Raw genomic sequence first — 24317 nt, 5'->3', positions numbered from 1 at the left:
GCACCCCCATAGAGACTGCCAGAGGTCCAGACAACAGTCACTCCGATTTGACACACTGAACTCTATCAGAGAAGTAGTTGGTAAACCAGGCGAGGCAATCATTTGAGAAACCAAGGCTGTCGAGTCTGCTAATAAGAATGTGGTGATTAACAGAGTTGAAAGCCTTGGTCAGGTCGATGAATACGTCTGCACATTAATGTCTCTTATCGATGGCGGTTATGATGTTGTTTAGGACCTTGAGCGTGGCTGAAGTGCACCCATGGCCAGCTCTGAAACCAGATTGCATAGCGGAGAAGGTACGGTGGGATTCGGTATGGTCTGTAATCTGTTTGTTAACTTGGCTTTCGAAGTCGTTATCCCCGCTGAAACGTAAGGCCGCTCAGGAGGACAGATGGCAGGGTTCCCAATCCAGGGCCTGGTAAATGTGCACATCTACGTCCCAAAGCATGGGGACTATGACTCGAGAAGGTGTGATTATGGTTGCACTCAAGGCAGGAACCTCTCCTGAATCGTGGAGATGGGATAGGGCATCGGCTTTGATGTTTTTTTTACCTGGGCAATATCAAATCTGTTGCGGCTTCTTCACCACACTGTCTATGTGGGTGGACCATTTCAGTTAGTCTGTGATGTGTACACTGAGGAACTTAAAACTTTCCACCTTCTCCACTACTGTCCCGACGATGTGGATGGGGGGTGCTCCCTCTGCTGTTTCCTGAAGTCCACCATCATCTCCTTTGTTTTGTTGATGTTGAGTGAGAGGTTGTTTTCCTGACACCACACTCCGAGTGCCTTCACCTCCTCCCTGTAGGCTGTCTTGTTGTTGTTGGTAATCAAGCCCACTACTCATGTCATCTGCAAACTCGATGAATGAGTTGGAGGTGTGCAGAAAACAGATTTTTGGAGTAATATGCACATGCATACAATGTCTGTGGATTATCTTGACGTTGGGACAGGACAGCCCCCACACTGTTCATGGGTGAACAGGGAGTACAGGAGAAGGCTGAGCACACACCCTTGTGGGTGTTTTGAGGATCAGTGAAGTGGGTATGTTGTTTCCTACCTTCACCACCTGGGGGTGGCCCATAAGAAAGTCCAGGAACCAATTGCAGAGGGCCAGGTTGAGACCCAGGGCTTCAAGCTTAATGATGAGCTTGGAGGGTACTATGGTGTTGAATGCTGAGCTGTACTCAATGAACAGTGTTCTTACATAGGTATTCCTCTTGTCCAGATGGGATTAGTGCAGTGTGCAGTGTGATGACGATTGCAGAGTGAGATCGAATCTGGTTCAGTTGCCTCGTTGTCCGTATATACTCCAGGTTCCGATGGTCGGTGAGGATGAGAAATGGGTCATGGGCGCCCTCCAGCCAGTGTCTCCACTCCTCTAATGCCATCTTTATTGCCAGGAGCTCCCAATCGCCAACATCATAGTTTCTCTCTGCAGGAAACAGATTTTTTGAGTAATATGCACATGCATACAATTTCTGTGGATTACCTTGACGTTGGGACAGGAGAGCCCCCACACCTACTTCTGAAGCGTCCACCTCCACCACGAAGGACAGAGTAGGATCGACTCTTCAGTAGGCTGAAGGCTTTGTCAGCTGCAGAATTTAATCCCAACTTCCGCGGACCACCCTTCAGGAGAGAAGTGAGAGGAGAGTCGATCGAGTTAAAGTGCTTTATGAATCAGCAGTAGAAGTTGTCCCAAAAACCGTTTTAATCCCTTTATGATGGTTGGGACTGGACATGACCTGACAGCATCCACTTCCTCTCATCCATCATGATTCCTTGCGGGCCGATCAGGTAACCCAAAAGGAGACCTCAGCGGGCGTTCCAAGACTACTCGAATGTGAGCGATGTGCTCCTCCAAGGTAGCCGGGTAGACCGCGCTGAATACTGTCTTCCATTCATCCCCCTCCCGGGTGCGGATCAAATTGCAGGCACTACGCAATTCCAATTTATTGAAAAACCAGGCCCTGCAGAGTTGTTCAATCGCATCCGGAACCAACGGGAGAGGGTAGCGGTACTTTGTGGTGATGGAATTCAGATTTCTGTAATCGATGCACTGGCGCAATCCTCTGTCTTTCTTGGCCACGAAGAAGTAGCCTGCCGATGCAAAGGAGGTGGACGTACGAATGAAACCCTGCTGGAGAGCCTCCTGGATGTACTCCTCCATAGCCTTGGTTTCGGCCACCGACAGAGGGTATATGCGGGCACACGTAGGCGCAGAGCCTGCAAGCAGGTCGATGACACAATCCCAGGGGTGATTAGGATGGAGACATGTGGCTCGGGTCTTGTACTAAAGTGCAACCACGGGGCTTTCCACCGACGTGGAACCACAGGGAAAGGGTGATGAGGAAGTGAAGGATTTCTTTATATATGGATTCCACGGTGAGGGTGAGTGGTGCTGTTATGTGTGTGATTGTCCTGGATCCTAGTGGTTGACTATCCAGCGCTTGAACCGGACAAGGAGAAGAGAGCGAGTATGAGGTGACGTTAATAAGTTTAATAACAATGAACATGGGCCAATACAAACCAAGAGCAGCACATGGAAACAACCAATTCTACCTGCTGACTGATAACAAAAGAGTGCTAAATAAAGGTTTGGTAATAAAAGGATTAATGAAGTACAGGTGTGACTGATGATGAGATGCAGGTGAGCATAATAATGGTTGCCAGGTGTGCGTAAAGATGGGTTGCCAGGACTGATGGTTAGTAGACTGGTGACATTCAACTCCAGAGCAGGGGTGGACGTGAAAACGACACATACATGATATCTGAATATGCGAATTTGAGTTATTCATCATATGGTAGTGGTTGCATGGAGATTAGCCTACATCTAGTACAACGAATTGAGAGTTCAAAGAACCGTTTTCACTAATAGTCAAACTAAGACAATGACTTCTCTGGACATTGTTCTGTCACGATTCAGCAGTGTAGCGAATTTACATTTGGTTGAATTTTCAACTAACGTGAATTCAACGTGAAATCAATAAAAAATGTCACCATGTCATTGGATTTAGGTTAAAAGTTCGGTGAATAAAATATGAAATTTCCTTACGTTGATAACATTGATCAGTTTTTCATTGCAGATGGACATTTCAGCACATACTCAAACACTGGCCGTTGTCTCAGCATCATGAATATAGAAATCTGCTCCGATTTTAGGAAGTTGATTAAAAGTTTGCATGAAGAGTCTGTGGCACTTATTAGACATTTTATTGTGACAACTGAAAGGCTTTTAGCCACCGTCTCGTCTTCGGGCTGAATCCAACGCAGCCTCACGACGACTGACGTGACAGCCAACATGCTGAGACTGAAAAAACTCCTCGCTCTCGTCTCCTCGGATTTCATATTGCAGCTTTTTCTTCTCTTAGTTAATGCCCTATACAATGTGGTTTGATTCTGACTTATTAGTGGACAGGTTCACTATAGCTGGAGTATAGGAAAAGTCTGAACAGGAAATTAACTGTAGGATGTGGTGGGAACATAAAGACTAATAGAAGAGATGCTGAGATGATGCATGCTGTCTGGAGGGAGTTGGCTGTATTTTAAGTAGGATAATATGCAATTGAATCTATTCCTTATTTCCTCTTGGATGTATCGAATCTGATTATTATCTGCACACACACACGCAGACAGACTGCTCTGACTGAATTTTGTGGACTGTGACTAAAGTGAGAAGGTGCCCTTTCTCACTGATGAGATGAATATGTATGAGCGAGAGGAGGAGAGGAGAAGAGGCAGCTGAGACATGACTCTGGACCCACTCCTTGACAAATCACGGAGGTCAAACACCCAGCCAGTGCTGACTCCAAAGCCACAGACACTGTGTGTGCGTGTGTGTGCACGCGCATGCGTATGTGTGTGCACGTGCATGTGTGTGTGTGCGTGCGTGTGTTTGCCTATGTATGCATCTGTGTCTGTGTGTGTTCATTGAGAAGTAAAGTGGTCATCAGTTTTGCCCCTGTGGAGACATTTAACCAGCACAAACACACACACACATTTCCATCTAAGATTGCCGATTGCCACTAAATGTCTCAAATTGCACTCTCGTGTTCCTCTTGACTATCAAGTGTCTATTCTATATTCTCACCTTCCAGTGTTGGTCCTCATACTAAAATCAAAGCTGATTATTAATTGAAGGTGTATCTGCACAGCTAAAGTGACATACAGTACTTGGCTACATGCAGCTCACTCTACCAAGTTTCTTCACAAATATTTGAATACAGCTTTGTATGTTTTTTTTAACTTCAAGCAGGAGTGGCCAACTCTGGTATTTGAGATCCATATTGTAAAGGATTTTGTAAAAGCCATATTAATGTAGTTAAGCTGTTTCATGACTGTATATCCGAGTGAGCGTTATTGCTTTGTCTGGATGGCTGCTGTCTTGTTTGGGTTGTCAGGGTTTGGGCGGCTGGTGGTGGGTGGGTCATTGGGATGGAAGAATGTTAGATGGGGGCGCGTGCCCCCAGCTGGTGAGCAGTCAATGACTGTGTGTGGAATGTCTCCAGACAGCTGGGAAGCCGCTGGGCAGGCCATGGGTGCTCCTCTCATAACCTTGCTGTCCTGACTGCCTATCTGTTGTCTGTAAAGCTGATCTGACAGCACTTTGCTCTGAGCCCTGGGCCCACGTTTGAAAGCACAACCAGCAGGTCCCAGACAGACAAACAGCCTGCAGGCTCCAGACAGAAGGACAGACAGACACACGTACGAATACACACACACAAACACACAGATAAATACATTTCTAAAAGGTCATTACCTGATCGTTAATAACCAAGGAAGGAACATTTTGTAAGGTATTTTAATGTCAGGGTTTTTAAATGTTCACTTTAATGTGCACTATAACCATCCTAAGTGAGACATACTGGGCATCCTCTGTTACATTGTCTCAGATTTTGATTGGTTTTTATGACATGCCACTGATTGACTGTAATGATGGTAAATCAATTAACAGGAACATTTGCAGTATGAGAATAAAAATTCACACTGCAAATTGAACATTCTAATTTACATGCTGCTTAATTAACTTTGATAGTTCAGACAGATTTACACAAATTAGTTTTGAAGGTTCTGTCAATCACAAGACAGACAGGCAGCAGGGTTTTGGCTGTCATCTAATTACAATACAGGTTGGAAGCCACTGTTTGCCATGATTTTGAGATAACACAACTTTTTAGAAAAGTTTAAATCAGATAAATCCTTGTAGATTACCTAAGAGACAGAGTGGCAGACTTGTGTGGGTGTTCTCCCTTGTGATGAGTGCTTTGAGGATTATGAAAAGGGATTATGGGGAGTTCACTGCTCTATTATCCACTCACAGTCGAGAGGCTTTGAGATTTAATGTAGCTGAATTTCAATTGTAAATTTTTTTGCTTAAATTTTGAATTCAAAATGGTTGCCCTAATCCATTTATTTTTGTTTTAAATTATGCTCTAAAAACATAACAAATTTATACCTTTACTTGTTCCTTCTGTGAACTTTCTTTATCCTCCCTCGTCTTGAGAGATATGTGGGTTTTTAGTAACGGAATTTTAGGCTAAGGCTATGTTTCTTAAACTTACAGAAGGCAGAAAAATTATCAAATTTATTAGGTACACCCATCTAGAACCGGGTCGGACCTCCTTTAGCCTCCAGAACAACCTGAATTCTCCATGGCAAGGAAACGTTGCTCAATTGGTATCACGGAACCTAATGTGTGCCAGGAAACATTCCCCACACCATTACACCATTGCCACCAGCCTGTACTGTTGACATGCAAGCTTCTGTTTGAAGATGAAAGAAATTAAAGCTGAAATAAATCATTTTCTCTACTATTAGTCTGACATTTCACATTCTTAAAATAAAGTGGTGATCCTAACTGACCTAAGACATGGAATTTTTACTAAGATTAAATGTCAGGAATTGTGAAAAACTGAGTTTGAATATATTTGGCTACGGTGTATGTAAACTTCCGACTTCAACTGTATGTGTCCCTTTCCTTGTGAGTGGTAGGTTTAGCACTTAGCCCAGCACATATATTTCCTGTATTCAATGGTTTTTGGTTTGAATGCATTCTTATATTCACTGTGGGGACGACATTGTCTATGCACTTATTGATGAAACCTGTGACTGTTATGGTAAACTCCTCAATGCTATTGGATGAATCCCAGAACATATCCCAGTTTGTACTAGCAAAACAGTCTTGTAACCTCGCGTCTGCTTCATCTGACCACTTCCATATTGAGCACATCACTGGTGCTTCCTGTTTGAGCTTTTGTTTGTAAATAGGAAGCAGGAGAATGGAGTCATGGTTAGATTTGCCGAAGGGAGGGCGAGGCAGGGTCTTGTATGCACATCTGTGGGTAGAATTAAAGTGGTCTAGTTTTTGCGCCCCTAGTGGCACAGGAGAGGTGTTTGTGTTTGTATTTGTATTCATTATGGATCCCCATTAGCTGCTGCCAAAGTAGCAGCTACTCTTCCTGGGGTCCAGCAATATTAAGTCAGTTTATACCATTTTAAAACATTACAATACATTCACAGATTTCACAACACTGTGTGCCCTCAGGCCCCTACTCCACCACTACCACATATCTACAGTACTAAATCCATGTGTGTGTGTGTGTGTGTGTGTGTGTGTGTGTGTGTGTGTCAATGTTTGTGTTGCTTCACAGTCCCCGCTGTTCCATAAGGTGTTTTTTTAATCCGATTTTGTCAATCTAATTTTACTGCTTGCGTCAGTTACTTGATGTGGAATAGAGTTCCATGTAGTCATGGCTCTATGTAGTACTGTGTGCCTCCCATAGTCTGTTCTGGACTTCTTGTGGCATGTCTTGCGTGGTATGCATGGGTGTCCGAGCTGTGTGCCAGTAGTTTAGACAGACAGCTCGGTGCATTCAACATGTCAATATCTCTCATAAAAAAAAGTAGTGATGCAGTCAATCTCTCCTCCAATTTCAGCCAGGAGAGATTGACATGCATATTATTAATACTACTTCTCTGTGTACATCCGTTCTGCCCTGTTCTGAGCCAATTTTTATTTTCCTTAGTCCTTTTTTGTGTCACCTGGCCACACGACTGAACAGTAGTCAAGGTGCGACAAATCTAGGGCCTGTAGGACCTGCCTTGTTGGTGGTAGACAGACTTTTCCCCATCTTAGCTACTACTGTGTCCATATGTTTTGACCATGGCAGTTTACAATCTAGTGTTACTAAGCAGTTTAGTCATCTCAATTTCCACATGATTTATTACAAGATTTAGTTGAGTTTTAGGGTTTAGTGAGTGTTTGGTTCCAAATACAATGCTTTAGGTTTTAGAAATATTTAGGGCTAACTTATTACTTGCCACCCACTCTGAAACTAACTGCAGCTCTTTGTTGAGTGTTGCAGTCATGTCAGTTGCTGTAGTAGCTGATGTGTATAGTGTTGAGTCATCCAGCATACATAGATACTCTGGCTTTACTCAAAGTCAGTGGCATGTCGTTAGTAAAAAATTGAAAAAAGCAATTGGTAGTGTTGGTAGAGGTGAGGTAGGAAGGTTTTAAGTCTCCCCAAGTTAAAATATCCGCCCACCAGAAATGCTACCTCAGGGTGTGTGGTTTCTTATTTGTTTATGGCCCCGTACAGGTGGCTGAGGGCCAGAGTGGTGTTGGCTTGGGGTGGAATGTAGACAGCCAGGATGATTATGGATGAGAACTATCTTGGTAGATTAAAGGGTCTGCAGTTTACCATGAGGTACTCTATATCAGGTGAACAAAAGCTCCATAAGGCACTGTTAACACTGATCCCAGAAGAAAGACACTCACTTAAATCTTCTCTTAAATCCTGTCTTTGTTTTAGTATGCTCAGGGCGTGAGTTGGGTGGGTTGTCTATGTTCGTTTTTCTATAATTTGGGATTTCTGTGTTCGGCCTAGTATGGTTCTCAATCAGAGGCAGCTGTCAATCGTTGTCCCTGATTGAGAATCATACTTAGGTAGCCTGGTTTCACTTTTGAGTTGTGGGTGCTTGTCTTCTGTGTCAGTGTTTGTTGCCACACGGGACTGTTTCGTTTATTGTTTTTTTCCAGTGTTCTGTTGTGTCTTGATTAAACATTATGGACACTTACCACGCTGCGCATTGGTCCTCCGATCCTTCTCGCTACTCCTCCTCAGAAGAGGAGGACGAGATCCGTTACAGACACCCTGGGTTCCCAAGGTGACAGGCTTTTCTGTGGCTTGGGGACACATATGAGCACTTTAAGAGGAATTTCCTGGGAGACAGAATTAACTCAGACCTTTGCTGCTGCCATGCAATATTAACTATATTTCATTGCTGGAGTCACATTATTTAAGACTGTTGGATCATTGTTCCAGGGGTCTGCTGGAGGAGCTGAAATATTTAAGTGACCAAAAATAGTTGTTTAGAAAGGAGCCGACAGAGCCAGAAACCATCTGGTCAGTCAGTGGGTGTGTGTATGTGCTTATGTGCTGCCATGTATTCCTAGTACAGTATGTGCTCAGCATTATCTGTAATGAGATACGCAGCAATTTACCTTAATTACATTTGTTAAAAAACTGATTTGCGTATGTAGGTTCGTTGATGTTTTGATTAGGCTCTTTGACTGAATGATTATGGCAATTCAGTTGGTCCCTGCACTTACTATACTTTACACTAATTACCATACTGTAGCTTATCCTTAGTTTTAAGTTATAGTATGTACAGTCTGTACTAAAACTTAAATGAAAGGTAAGCTACAGATAGCTTACCCCCTCATGTATTGCAACACATGAAAGAGTGACAGTACGCCTTTCTTAATACCTGGGAGACATTGGGTTAGTGTTTGTACTCCCCTGTATGTGGGCAGAATTCCCTCAGTGCTGTTCAAATGTGAGCATCTTTTCAACTCTTCTTTTTCATCGAGAGGAACCCAGGCTTTTTCATCTTTCATCTGCTAGCCACATGAGAGCCTCTCTGCTCTGCTTTCTTCTTAGTTTAATGACTGGAGCGCCACTAATTTGTGACACCTCAGAGTTTATCTCCACCTTCCCTTATTCAAATACTCTTAGATTTCTGTTATTATCAATTTATGGTTAGATCAGAATAGCCATCATAATTATTTGGCCTGTACAGAGAATTAAGTCAATGCCACAAGTCTAAATCCACATCTCCATCCATGGCTTAGGAATGGGCTGATTCAGCAAGCTAGCTACTGCAGGACATCAACACAAGCAGGCCAGAAACAGACACGTTTGTCTCACAATGATGACGTTTTGTTAAGAATGTGATTTGATTGGTGTGAAGCCAAATCCAAACTGTCCTTCGTCTGTGTTAATGATCCCTGTCTTATTGTGCTTGGAAGATGGGGGGGTGAGGGACAAGTAACAAAATATGCAGTGTGTTGGCACGTTCCATATCCATCTGATAGAGAGATAGATAGATGGAGAGCCCACCTACAGGTATGTGCCCGTCCATCTGTTCATCTTCTGTCCCCTTATTCTGCACCTGCACCTTTCCTTTCTCTCCACTCTTTTGTGCTTTCTCCTTTTGCCCACCCCTTTCACGTTGTCCCCACCTTATCGTCCCTTTCCCAGTGCCCATCTTAAGACCTGTATCGAAAACAAATCCAACACACCCTTTTTCCACGTGTGTGTGTGTGCTTGTGTTTGTGTGTGTGTGTCCTCTTCTTCTCTTTCACTCTCTAAGATGTAATATATCTGTAGTCATCTTTAATCTTCCTGTCCCATTGTTCTCTATAGATCACAGGTGAGTGGGAGCAGCCCCTGCAGAATGACAGCAACTGCCGAAGGTACAAACAGCAACACTACAAACAATGAGCCTCTGTTTGATGTCAAGCATTCATCTGGTTCCTGCTCCTACAAATTGTAGCACTTGTGTGGGCTTAGGGAGAGAGAGAGAGAGAGAGAGATAATCTCTCTTTTCCATCTATTCGTATGATGAGTAGCTCATGAATAGTTAATTTCATCATGTACTTATGTTTTCATATACTGTAAAGAAAGGTGCTATGACTAGCAAGCAGAGAACAAAACGGAAACCAGTTATTCAATGGGTTTATAGGTCTACTTGAAGGACTGTAAACTTAATGGTACTGACAGAAGAACACCAGGGGCTGTTCTTCACTTCCACGGAGGGAGCATGACTTTGCCACCAGTGCCCTCCTCGTGTTCTCCAATCCACACGGTGATTTAGTGAGGAGTGCACTCTATATCCACTCACAGACCCAACAAGTGGCTCAACTGGAGATTGCATAGGAATCTGAAGGGCAGCCTCATGATTAATTCTCCATCATGGTTCTGTCTGTGTGAAACGATCTTCCGGCTATTTGCAACAGAAAGAGACCATTGTACAACTGACAAACACTGCTCATTGTTGGAAAATAAGAGGAGAATGAGTGAGATGTGACATGTTGATGGATGGTTGTGTGGAGGAGTGGGCCTTGGATATGGTTATATGGCCAGGAGATTTTCGATTCTTCTGATCAGAGCAGGAACAATGTGGGCCCTCTGTTCCTCTTTATTCCTGTATTCTAGACGCCCTTTGATCAGATAATTGCCCCTCAGAACCGGAGTTTGAAGGCCCTGAGGGTCGCTGTGGCAACGTGGCTCGTCGTCCTATGTTCCATTGAGTGGTCTTTAGTGGGCCCAGCTTGTGTGGGAAGGGGTGCTGTGTGTGCAGAAAGAAAAAGTGTGACATGCTCCACGGGGCACACTGGTCAGTTTATATAGGTGGTTGCTTATAAACTCAGCAAAAAAAGAAACGTCCTCTCACTGTCAACTGAGTTTATTTTCAGCAAACTTAACATGTGTAAATATTTGTATGAACATCACAAGATTCAACAGCTGTAACATACACTGAACAAGTTCCACAGACGGGTGACTAACAGAAATGGAGTAATGTGTCCCTGAACAAAGGGGGGGGGGGGGTGAAAATCAAAAGTAACAGTCAGTATCTGGTGTGGCCACTAGCTGCATTAAGTACTGCAGTGCATCTGAACTGCACCAGATTTGCCAGTTCTTGCTGTGAGATGTTACCCCACTCTTCCACCAAGGCACCTGCAAGTTCCCGGACATTTCTGGGGGGAATGGCCCTAGCCCTCACCCTCCAATCCAACAGGTCCCAGACGTGCTCAATGGGATTGAGATTAGTGCTCTTTGCTGGCTATGGTAGAACACTGACATTCCTGTCTTATAGGAAATGGCATTGTCATGTCAGGATGAGCCTGCAGGAAGGGTACCACATGAGGGAGGAGGATGTCTTCCCTGTAACGCACAGCTTTGAGATTGCCTGCAATGACTATAAGCTCAGTCCGATGATTCTGTGACACACCGCCTCAGACCATGACGGACCGTCCACCTCCAAACTCTTTCTCGTTCTTTCTTTCTGTCTCTCTCTCTCTCGTGGACCGTGCAGGTGTAATGAATGAAAATGTGTCCACCATTCATATTGGTGTGGCGCACACACACACACAAACACACGCATACACACACACACACAAACACACGCATACACACACACACACAAACACACGCATACACACACACACACAAACACACACACACACACACACACAAACACACGCATACACACACACAAACACACACACACACAAACACACGCATACACACACACACACACACAAACACACACACACACACACACAAACACACGCATACACACACACACACACACACACAAACACACAGTATAGTAGGGAAGTGTCGCAGGCTTACTAGGCTGTTGGTTTTTAAAGGTTGGTATTGCCGGGTTTTCAGCTTTGACCTGTTGTGACTTGTTTTTAATTCATTTTTAAAAAATCCCTTAGTGACATGCCTCAATTGCAAAATACAATTTGGAATTCCTGAAATTGTTGTATCTAGGATAGACTAAAAGCACAGGTCAGTGGTGGCTTTCAACATTACACTTTCAAATGTTTCCTTATCTGATCATGTACATTTTTGAACACGAGACCATCTTTGTGTGTGTAAGTAATTTGGGGATATAACAGGTGATTTCTGTGAGTAACTCATCCACCAGTCTGTTGTAAAATAATGTCTTCTTTGCTGCGGGCTGATTTGGGTATAATCCAAAACTCTATTATGGAAAAGGAATTATGCTTATTCTTCCATAATACTTTCCTTTGCTGTTAGATTTAGAGTTGCCTCAACACAAAGACTATTTCTTCCTGAAATGCTATGGCAAATGCCCAAGAGGTAATATGAATCTCCAATTATGCACACATATCAACACAGTAGTACAGAAGTTTCTGAAATAGTACATTGTTTATTGAACACAACAAAGCATGTTTGACATGGGCATGAGTGGTCCGCCCTAACATCCAGCAATCTTGTTTATAAAGTTTCATAAAACTCCTGGTATAATAATACAAATGATGAATAATATAACAACACGTATAACAGTAAGAATAATACAATTATTTTTATGAAACAACATTCCTATCAACTCTCCCACCTCTCAATAAATGTATATTTCACTGAGTAGTGGCACTGGAATGGTTGTAAGCTTTGTCTTCTACAAACTTCAGTCGGAAGTCCGCAGTCAAACGTTTTAGACCATACGAGGATGATGCTTATGCTTATGTTTTGAAGTAGTGACATTTTATTATTTTCTTAAAAGCACTTTGGAAGTCCTTGTTGAAGTATGCGTAAATTATGGGATTCAGTAGGGAGTTGGAATACCCGAGCCAGTTAATGACGTCCTCGAGCCACTTTGGCATTTGGCACGACTGGCAAAAGGGCATTACCAGGGCAACGATAAAGAAAGGCAACCAGCAAAATATAAAAGTGCCCATAATGATACCCAGCGTCTTTACCGTTTTGCGCTCTCTGGCCATGGCCATCTTTCTCTTTGCCTCCATGTTCTTATCGTGTCTGCTCTCAAAGAGCGGTTCAGATTTGGGGGTGTTGGGGAGTGGCAGGTTGTTTTTCGAGTTGCTGTGAACCTCGATGATCTCCAGCGACTCGCCGTCCTCCGCGTGCTTGACCGCGCCGTTTACGCACAGGGTCGGTTTGGGCTTCACGCTCCTCTTCCAGCTTTTACTCGGGTCCCCATTGGTCCTCTTGTGGAAAAGAGTAGGGGACAGTCCCAAACAAGAATCAGACACTTTCTTTTTATCTGTTTTACGCACGGTTCTCCTGATTCTAAACCTCGCGGCTTTGAATATCCGCCCATATAAGACCAACATGAGTATCAACGGAATGTAGAACGCGCCAAATGTTGAGTAGATTGTGTACCATGGGTCTCGACTAATAATGCATTGCTCGGGGTTTGCTATGTCCTCCGCCTTACTACTCGGCTGGGAACGCATGATCAACATGGGTGGAACAGAGATAGAGAACCCGACAAACCAAGTGACACTGATCAGAACCGCGGCTCTTCTGGGCGTCCTCTTTTTCATATACTCTATGGGTTCGGTAATGGCCCAGTACCTGTCCAAGGCGATGGCGCACAGGTGCAGAATGGATGATGTACAACATAACACATCTAAAGAGATAAAAATATCACACGGTACCTGTCCGAGAGCCCACCTGTTTAAGACTTGGTAAAGGGCAGCCATTGGTAACACCAGAACCGATACCATCAAGTCAGTCACGGCCAGAGACCCGATCAGATAGTTCCCTACATTCTGAAGATTTCTCTCCAGGGCGATAGCTGCAACCACACACGCGTTACCAAATACGGCACAGAGAATGAGCGCAGCCAGGAGAAAGGACGGGAAGATTTGGGAACTTAATTTCACCTCCTCGGAATTAGCTGTCGAGGTTTCGTTTTGAAAATCAAATAGAAACCATGCGGCCGTCGAGTTGTTTCTTTCCTCCATGTTGATGAAAAAGGAAGCGCTCCTCAGTGACATTGTGTCATCTCCCGTGCCCAATAGAGCTCCACCCTTGGAGAGCGCGTTGTGATCTACAGCTGGACTCTGCGCTGCGCGCTCAGTATGCACTCTGTGCCGGTTGGTGACGACTGACGAGGGGGTTCATTTATACCAGTGATGGAAAATACGTCAGTTGGCTGTGAGATTGAAAGAGAGATGTTCTGTCCACACCAACAGTTGGACTCTCTGAGAGAGTGCGCGCAGTGAGATGCAGGTGCTATCATCCCTTTACCAACAGGATTTGATAGAGCACTAATAACAATTAATTGGCATAGACACACACACACACTCGTTTTCAACGTTTTTATTTGTATGATGCATTTATTATTCATTGTTTAGATATGAGCAATAACCTCAATTATTATAGAAAACCACAGCTGTAACGGAAACCATAGGACTATGCCTGTCCTTTCTCAATTACGAAAATATTACAAACGAATCTGCCATTGCTGTTCTTGCTTAAAAAAAAAAAAGGAATTTATTGAAGTTATTTCTCAGATCAGCACCATGGACAGCGTACCTCGCTGTGACCAGGTCTGATGCTGCCACCTGGCGTAGACCTACATGGCAGAGTGGATTACTTGTGAAGTTTGGTGCATCTGACGCTCCGTAACAAAAAGCAGTGACGTCATTGTCCTCTAACTTTCGGACAAATGTTTCTTCTATTAAATTGTTAATTAATCGTTTCGAAGGGAACGCATAGGAATTTGGAAATCCCAGGTAGGATATGTTACTTTTCAATATGGCAATTGTTTCAAAAGCCATCGTCATAAACATTTGCATTTGTCAAAAAGAATGAACAGAAATGTTGAACTAGGAGCACACCGCCTCACGAGAGGAGAGGAGTTTCGTTTTTAGATTTTTGCTTGCTAGATTTAGCTCAGCTGGCATGGCTAGTTTCGTATTTCACGCTGTTAATAATAATCATTGACATTTGAATGTTGCCTTTTTTATAGATTTTTTTATTTACGTAGTAATTTATTAGCTGTTATATCATGAAACTGGCGTGGCGCTGCTGTATAGGGCTATGGCCATGCACGGTTAGAGGAACTGTATCCATGACCAAGGTTGAGTAGATAGGCCTACTGTCTCAATTTAGACTCTTAGTTGAATTGTTGTCAGTTATGTTAAAACGAAGGCTGTATACGAATATAGGTACACATACAGTAAGCCTTTTTCAGCAGTTTTTCTTAAAACCCAAGAGTCATTATCACATGGATCATATTGTCATTCAACCTTATTTGGGTTCATCTTCTAACAGTGCTTCAGAAAAATTCCCATAAGCCTTATCACCTGTGCTGAATGCATATCACATGTTGTGGTATCCTCTCCATGAGAGGAAATACATGCTCCCTGCCTATTTGTCTGTGTGTTGGCATTTAGCCTACTGTGCCCTCTTTTTCATTGATTCTGTGGCAGATGAGAACAGCAGACATCGGTCTCTATGGACAACCCAGGGGCGGTGGCTATGCTCCGCTGCAGGAAGTGTCGTAAAGGCTTTGTAGACACAACATGCCTGCATCCGGTGAGTGACGGGGTTACTTTTCCAGCTAGTATAGTGTATGTAAAGCACATAGGAAAGCATTCTAGCTCTGACTCCCAAGGCAATATTTCAGAGGCTGTCCATCAAGCATCTCATGCTGCGTTCACACAGGCAACCCAATTCTGATGTTTTCCACTAATTGGTATTTTGACCAATATTATCAGATCTTTTTCAGAGCTCATCTGAAGAAATCAAGAGAATTGTGCTGCCTGTCTAAACAAAGCCTCAGAGTAGGAATGCTGATCTTGGATCATTTCCCCCCAGTCCATGTAATCTTATTTATTGTCATCTAAAAGTCTAAACTGATCCTAAATCAGCACCCATACTCTGAGACATTTCTTACACACAGCCCCTGAAGGGCCCTGCCTTAGACTGCAAAAACATCAAAGTAATCTTGAGTGTAGTAAAGATCAGTGACTGCAGTCCAAACAATCCTGTCATTCCCTCCTAAAGTTCATGAAGTCATGACCTAACCTGCTGGAACAAGACGGTCCATAGCTCACATTCTGATTCGTGTTACTGTGACAGTGTTGCAGTAACATCTTGACCATGTTCTGTTATAATCTCCACCCGGCACAGCCAGAAGAGGACTGGCCACCCCACATAGCCTGGTTCCTCTCTAGGTTTCTTCCTAGGTATTGGCCTTTCTAGGGAGTTTTTCCTAGCCACTGTGCTTCTCCACCTGCATTGCTTGCTGTTTGGGGTTTTAGGCTGGGTTTCTGTACAGCACTTTGAGATATCAGCTGATGTACGAAGGGCTATATAAATAAATTTGATTTGATTTTGATTTGATTTGTTGCTTCCATCCTTTTTCTTGCCCCAACCAGGGTTGTAAAGAAGGGGTCGGCAACACATTTTATTTTGCCCCCCAAAGTTTTTAGGAAAAAAAATTATATACAGTGCCTTGCGAAAGTATTCGCCCCCCTTGAACTTTGCGACCTTTTGCCACATTTCAGGCTTCAAACATAAAGATATAAAACTGTATTTTTTTGTGAAGAATCAACAACAAGTGGGACACAATCATGAAGTGGAACGACATTAATTGGATATTTCAAACTTTTTTTAACAAATCAAAAACTGAAAAATTGGGCGTGCAAAATTATTCAACCCCCTTAAGTTAATACTTTGTGGCGCCACCTTTTGCTGCGATTACAGCTGTAAGTCGCTTGGGGTATGTCTCTATCAGTTTTGCACATCGAGAGACTGACATTTTTTCCCATTCCTCCTTGCAAAACAGCTCGAGCTCAGTGAGGTTGGATGGAGAGCATTTGTGAACAGCAGTTTTCAGTTCTTTCCACAGATTCTCGATTGGATTCAGGTCTGGACTTTGACTTGGCCATTCTAACACCTAGATATGTTTATTTTTGAACCATTCCATTGTAGATTTTGCTTTATGTTTTGGATCATTGTCTTGTTGGAAGACAAATCTCCGTCCCAGTCTCAGGTCTTTTGCAGACTCCATCAGGTTTTCTTCCAGAATGGTCCTGTATTTGGCTCCATCCATCTTCCCATCAATTTTAACCATCTTCCCTGTCTCTGCTGAAGAAAAGCAGGCCCAAACCATGATGCTGCCACCACCACGTTTGACAGTGGGGATGGTGTGGTCAGGGTGATGAGCTGTGTTGCTTTTACGCCAAACATAACGTTTTGCATTGTTGCCAAAAAGTTCAATTTTGGTTTCATCTGACCAGAGCACCTTCTTCCACATGTTTGGTGTGTCTCCCAGGTGGCCTGTGGCAAACTTTAAACAACACTTTTTATGGATATCTTTAAGAAATGGCTTTCTTCTTGCCACTCTTCCATAAAGGCCAGATTTGTGCAATATACGACTGATTGTTGTCCTATGGACAGAGTCTCCCACCTCAGCTGTAGATCTCTGCAGTTCATCCAGAGTGATCATGGGCCTCTTGGCTGCATCTCTGATCAGTCTTCTCCTTGTATGAGCTGAAAGTTTAGAGGGACGGCCAGGTCTTGGTAGATTTGCAGTGGTCTGATACTCCTTCCATTTCAATATTATCGCTTGCACAGTGCTCCTTGGGATGTTTAAAGCTTGGGAAATCTTTTTGTATCCAAATCCGGCTTTAAACTTCTTCACAACAGTATCTCGGACCTGCCTGGTGTGTTCCTTGTTCTTCATGATGCTCTCTGCGCTTTTAACGGACCTCTGAGACTATCACAGTGCAGGTGCATTTATACGGAGACTTGATTACACACAGGTGGATTGCATTTATCATCATTAGTCATTTAGGTCAACATTGGATCATTCAGAGATCCTCACTGAACTTCTGGAGAGAGTTTGCTGCACTGAAAGTAAAGGGGCCGAATAATTTTGCACGCCCAATTTTTCAGTTTTTGATTTGTTAAAAAAGTTTGAAATATCCAATGAATGTCGTTCCACTTCATGATTGTGTCCCACTTGTTGTTGATTCTTCACAAAAAAATACAGTTTTATATCTTTATGTTTGAAGCCTGAAATGTGGCAAAAGGTCGCAAAGTTCAAGGGGGCCGAATACTTTCGCAAGGCACTGTATAATAAAATACTACAACCACCAGGAATTCAACTAAAAGTCTGTTCCCAAGTGTTCCCACAAATACAAGATTCTCAATGTAATCAAGGTATGAAAGGATTGTTATTTTCAAATTCCATCTCTTTTTGAGTTTAGTTGTCAATATGCACTGTACAAGTTATCTGAATTATGTTCACCATCCTCTCTGACAAAAATCGGCCCATGGCTGAATCTAGTTTCCTGCCCCTGATGTAAAGTCTCTCAGTGGTAGGTGAGAAAATAGAGCCGCACGTGTCTCTAGCATTTTATTAGCATCCCCATTAGTCGCTGCTAACACAGCAGCTACTCTTCCTGGGGTCCACACAAAGCACAAAACATGAAATGCTACAAAACATCAAGAGACAATAACAACTCAAGGACATAACTACACGCATTTAAAATAAGTATGTACACTTTCATACACTAAGGCTACTGTACATCTGTAACGATTTTCGTTGGTGGAAGGAGAGGAGGACCAAAGTGCAGCGTGGTACGCATCCATAATACTCTCATCCAGAACACAAACAGAAACAACAAAACGATAAACAAACAGTTCTGACAGGTGCAACAAACACGAACCAGAAAAAAATAACTACCCACAAATCATAGTGGGAAAACAGCTGTCAGCTGTCAATCGTTGTCTCTGATTGAGAACCATACTTGGGCAGCCTGTTTTCCCACTATGGGTTGTGGGTAGTTGTTTTCTGTCTTTGTATTCTGTACCAGACAGAACTGTTTCGGTCTCTTTAGTTGTTTTTGTCATTCTGTGTTCAGTTCATTTCATTAAATTGACGATGAACACTTACCACGCTGCGTGTTGGTCCTATGATTCCTATTCCTCATCATCAGACAAGGAGGAGACATTTACGCCGGCACATACATTTCACTATTCTGCTTATGTGAAATAAACAAAACCGTGCATCAGACGGTGTTTCACCATAGGTCCTTCACTCCTGTTGAGTTCATAAAAGGAAAAGAGCAATGTTTCTTCAGTAGGGAGAGCCAGGCTGGTGTTATAACATATGGTTAGGAGTTGACCGGGTCTGTACTGGGTAAAGATGGTAGTTTATCTCCCTACAGATAGTGCCTGATGATGACACAACGGCAGCAGGTACATGCAGCGTCTGGCACATGAACGTTGATACACTGCCAGAGTGGATACTGACGTCAGTTCACCAGGTAAGGCTTTGTGTTTGTACAGGTGTGTGCTAGTGTTTGATTTGCACTGTGTTCTTTTGTAACTTTTGTATAACAATTTGAGACAAGCCTATCAGTTCTTTCTGTTCTAATGTCCTCTTTCTGCAGGCCCAGTGGACAGTGGGGAAGCTGAACTGTGGGAACTGTGGTGCTCGCCTGGGTGGCTTCAACTTTCTCAACAACACCAAATGCCCCTGTGGTCAGGAGTCCACCGTGCACCTTAGCAAGAGTCGGGTCGACCAGGACCACAAACGCTACCTTCATGTGGTCAGACCGCAGACGACGAGAGGTAGGGGAGGACCGGGCTGCCTGAAGGGCGAGCCGGTGGGTTCTCACAGTGAGCAGTACAGGTCAGAGGTCGGGGAGGACTTTCTTGTTGGCTCACAGCTCTGCTGTACTTCTGTGTCCCACCTTAACGCTGAGAGCCGACCAATCACAACACACCCAGATGCCTTTTTCCAGTTGGCTGACATCAGAGCCACCCAATCAGTTCCATTGAGCTCCCCCAGCATGGTTTCTCATACAAAGTTTGGTGCGAGGTGTAGGTTGGAACCCTCCTGTAGCTCTGGCTCCCAGACTGGCCCTGTTGAAGTGACTGAGGGAGAGGTGAGGACTGGGACAGAGCTGCTGCCCTATTCACCTGTTGTGTCCTACACCCCTCATCTATTTGCAACTAGTATTATTAGGTCACCTACCTGCCTATCACGTCTGACTAGAGAGGCCCCTGGTTCTCGTCTTCTCTTCCTGAGAGGGCCAGGTGTCTCCCACATCCCTGGAGAGCAGGAGGAGGCTGTGGAGGAGGAGAGAAGGGGAACCCCCACAGAGCTCCAGGCCCAGGTAGTAGCCAACAATGCTTCTCCAGCCCTACAAAGGTTCAGCAAGAAAGAGAAGAACCGGCTGAAGAGCCAGAGGAGGAAACAGAGGAAGAAAGAGCGCTGGCTCCACTCCCAGGAACAGGTGAGAATTGGTCATGGCCTCAATTGAGATCGGCTGGTTATTTACAGGTAGAGAGAAAGAGACACTTGCTTTGGCAATGTTAAAATATGTTTCCCATGCCAATAAAGCCATTAAATTGAGAGAAGTGCCGGTAAGAAAGACATCTGGCTGTAACAGAAAGGTCTAATGGAGTTATGCATGTAATGGTAAGTCAAACATTCATACAGTTTAGTTTATCCAGTATTTTAGTTACATTGCATTTTTGTGAGATTATTCTTGACCATTTTGTTGAGCTGACAAGACGACCACAGTGGAGTCCCTGTGGTTGTTAGTCTGACACTGTTTACCACAAGCAGTTACAGTGGGGCAAAAAACGATTTAGTCAGCCACCAAGTTCTCCCACTTAAAAAGATGAGAGGTCTGTAATTTTCATCATAGGTACACTTCAACTATGACAGACAAAATGAGGGGAAAAAATCCAGAAAATCACATTGTAGGATTTTTAATGAATTTATTTTTAAATGATGGTGGAAAATACGTATTTGGTCAATAACAAAAGTTTATCTCAATACTTTGTTATATACCTTTTGTTGGCAATGACAGAGGTCAAACATTTTCTGTAAGTCTTCACAAGGTTTTCACACACTGTTGCTGGTATTTTGGCCCATTCCTCCATGCAGATCTCCTCTAGAGCAGTGATGTTTTGGGGCTGTTGCTGGGCAACACGGACTTTCAACTCCAACTCTATTCATTAAAAATCCTACAATGTGATTTTCTGGATTTTTTTCCTCCGTTTTTCTGTCATAGTTGAAGTGTACCTAGGATGAAAATTACAGGCCTCTCTCATATTTTTAAGTGGGAGAACTTGCACAATTGGTGGCTGACTAAATACTTTTTTGCCCCACTGTACATGTATGACACACATTTCCTTCACCTTACTTTGACTGTGTCTGGAAGGGGGGGAAGTTATATCTTGCCTTTGATAATGTAGTCGCCCATCAGCTAAGCAAACACAAACACAGAAGATTAGTGAGTTGGGTGTTGCCTGCCAGGTGGGTGACTACATTTCCCTGTGTTATCAGCAGTAGCAGAGAGATTGTTGGTTGACAGTGGCCAGTGTGGACCTACAGTGTATATGATTGAGAGACACTTACAGTACTGTGGAGTGTGGACTACAGGTACAGCGCTTGTTCTAGTCTAACTGACCGTAGAAAAGAACAACACCATGGCATTCTCTTGTGGATGAACCCATATTATAGGTTGATTTATGTGGTTTGATAAAGTTGGCTAATCTTGTGCCAAGATGAGTTTAATTGTTTTTGGTTGATAGCTTGTAAACTTAAGCCCTTCCACGAACCACTCTCGCCATGGTTACAGTCGGTCTCTGTTTTATGGGTATCTCAATTGGGGTGACAAGTGCATGTCAACAAGCCATCCATTCTCCCCAAACCATAGACTCTATTGCCGGTCAGTATTCTCTCACAATGACACTCGACGGGCTGATTGGAGTGCTCTCATATCATATGTGAGCATCATGAGCATCATGAACAAAGAGATGTAAAAAGCAACAAATGGGCCAAATGTCCCCTCCTTTTCCGAAATTCAGAAGATGTAAGCACCTGCGAAATCGTGATTTGTCCAAATGATCAGTGATGACAAATCAAAGTGCCAGAAACAAAGTTCCTCGCTAATCGTTGCATCCCACAGTCTGTTGACAGACGCTATGATACCATTTATGTTACGTGTGTCTGTCCACAAGAGATTAGTAGTGTTACTGTTAGATATTATTTTCCATATTGCCTCACTATTATTTTATCTTATTGTATATAGAGTGTGACAGGGCTGCTAACAGACAGTGAGGAGGTGGACAGAGAGGGCTACACCTGTGCTGTGTGCCTGGATGTCTACTTCAGTCCCTATAGCTGTCACCCCTGTGGCCACATCTTCTGTGAGCCCTGCCTCCGCACGCTGGCCAAGAACCGGCCAGCCAACACCCCCTGTCCCCTCTGCCGCACCCTCATCTCACACACACTCTTCCAGAAAGGTGAGTTACGGCTTCAATTTATGGTGCATACTCCTCCCAATGGTTCTGTTATTGATAACAAATAGCTGTTTTCTCCATAGCTGTAAATAGTAAGAAGCCCTTTGAGAGTTTTAACTAAATTGTTTAATTGCCTTTTGGTTTCAGAGCTCAACCAGACAGCTAAGACTTTTTTCCCGAAGGTCTACCACTCACGGAAACACAACTTTCAAAAAGCCAACTATGCTAAATTGCCTCTTCCCAACTGCCCAAAACGTTTCCGCATCTTTTGGGGTAAGGTATATTGTGGATGTGTTGCTTGCAGTAGATATCTGATCATCTGTAACTCAGTTTGTCTTATTTTTGTGCAGTCTTGTAAGCTCTTAAGCAACAAACATTTTATAATTCTCATGTAACTAATGAGTTTCTCACAATGTGAATGTCTCTTTTAGTTAACTAGCATGCTAAGCTTGAGCAGTCCTAAACAAAAACCCATTATTGTAAATGTGTACACTAGGGACTGTGTCTGCCTCCCTCTCTGACCCCAGTTTTCCTGTTTGTATCCCAGGGTACCAGGGGCAAGTGGCTCCAGGGAGGTGGTGGCACTTTGCCCCCGCAGGCTTCGCCCTGGATGCCCTGGATCTGGCCGACATGCGTGGCTGGTTCTTCGATATTGACCTGGTCATCATCTACATCCACTCTGTCAACTGGATACTGGCCCTGCTGGTTCTTTGCTTTCTAGCATACCTCTTCTTGTCTTGAGTGCTGTTTGTGTATTTAGCCAGTGATGGCTGACCTCTAAAAATGGTACAGTTGAGGCTTCTGGGTGATGTAGTATTGTGCCTAATAGTGCTTACTGCCAGGTAACTCACCTGTCACCTCCATATGTTAACTGGAATCATGAGCAGTCCTGAGGGGAACTGGAACTGTGAGGTGTTTTTTTGTTGCAGTTGGGGAGGTCATATATATAGAAATACCAGTACTCAAATGAAGTTGTGTAGATGGGCTTATTTCATATTTTGTGAGTTTTACATACAATCTTTTCACTGTAAATCCAAAATTGTTTTATGAGGGATAGAAGTGTAATAGAAGTGAAAACGAAAGACCAATAATTATTATTGTTTAAAAAAATCAGGTTAGGAAATGCACAGAGATCTATAATAATAGGCCTATTTTGATAGATGTATGACCAGTGGGCCCGCTCTGTCAAGGACTTGCCTCAGGTCATCAACATGAAGGTAGAATAATCACATACAGTACCAGCCAAAAGTTTGGACACACTTACTCATTCCAGGGTTTTTCTTTATTTTGACTATATTCTACATTGTAGAATAATAGTGAAGGCGTCAACTAGGAAATAACATGTGGAATCATGTAGAAAGCAATCTATTTTATATTTGAGATTCTTCAAAGTAGCCACCCTTTGCCTGGATGACAGCTTTGTACCCTCTTGGCATTCTCTCAACCAGCATCATGAGGTAGTCGCCTGGAATGTGTTTCAATTAACAGGTGTGCATTGTTAAGTTAATTTGTGGAATTTCTATTCTTCTCAATGTGTTTGAGGCAATCAGTTGTTTTGTGACAAGGTAGGGTTGGTATACAGAAGATACCCCTATTTGGTAAAAGACCATGTCCATATTATGGCAAGAACAGCTCAAATAAGCAAAGAGAATTGACAGTCCATCATTACTTTCAGACATGAAGGTCAGTCAATACGGAAATGTCAAGAACTTTGAAAGTTTCTTCAAGTGCAGTTACAAAAACCATCAAGCACTATGATGAAACTGGCTCTCATGAGGACCACCACAGGAAAGGGAGACCCCGAGTTACCTCTGCTGCAGAGGATAAGTTCATTAGAGTTAACTGCACCTCAGAAATTGCAGCCCAAATAAATGTTTCACACAGTTCAAGTAACAGACACATCTCAACATCAACTGGTCAGAGGAGAATGAGAAAAGAAACCACTACTAAAGGACACCAATAAGAAGAAGAAGAGACTTGCTTGGACCAAGAAACACAACCAATGGACATTAGACCAGTGGAAATCTGTCCTTTGGTCTGATGAGTCCAAATGTGAGATTTTTGGTTCCAACCATGGTATCCTTTTGAGACGCATAGTAGGTGAACGGATTACCTCCGCATGTGTACTTCCCACCGTGAAGCATGGAGGAGGTGGTGTGGGTGTGCTTTGCCGGTGACACTGTCTGA

The 24317-nt window shown here is 43.4% G+C and overlaps 2 protein-coding genes across 2 annotated transcripts; one reads left to right on the top strand and one right to left on the bottom strand.

The window, feature by feature from the left end:
* Positions 1 to 12233: 12233 nt before the first annotated feature.
* Positions 12234 to 14089, bottom strand: htr1ab (5-hydroxytryptamine (serotonin) receptor 1A b). Its single transcript, XM_020457607.2, has one exon. The coding sequence runs from the start codon at positions 13844 to 13846 to the stop codon at positions 12569 to 12571; it is 1278 nt and encodes a 425-aa protein (XP_020313196.2). The 5' UTR covers positions 13847 to 14089; the 3' UTR covers positions 12234 to 12568.
* A 391-nt stretch (positions 14090 to 14480) lies between these two features.
* On the top strand, positions 14481 to 23455 carry rnf180b (ring finger protein 180b). Its single transcript, XM_020457193.2, has 7 exons — positions 14481 to 14587; positions 15287 to 15392; positions 19037 to 19135; positions 19262 to 20110; positions 21920 to 22133; positions 22278 to 22403; positions 22678 to 23455. Exons 2-7 carry the CDS (start codon positions 15312 to 15314, stop codon positions 22869 to 22871), a joined length of 1563 nt encoding a protein of 520 aa, XP_020312782.1. The 5' UTR covers positions 14481 to 14587; positions 15287 to 15311; the 3' UTR covers positions 22872 to 23455.
* The last annotated feature ends 862 nt before the right edge of the window (positions 23456 to 24317 follow it).

The sequence above is a fragment of the Oncorhynchus kisutch genome, linkage group LG23 (genome assembly GCF_002021735.2).
Source record: "Oncorhynchus kisutch isolate 150728-3 linkage group LG23, Okis_V2, whole genome shotgun sequence".
NCBI lineage: Eukaryota > Metazoa > Chordata > Actinopteri > Salmoniformes > Salmonidae > Oncorhynchus > Oncorhynchus kisutch.
Note: the sequence above shows the minus strand (reverse complement) of the source record. Positions and strands in the feature narration are given on the sequence as shown.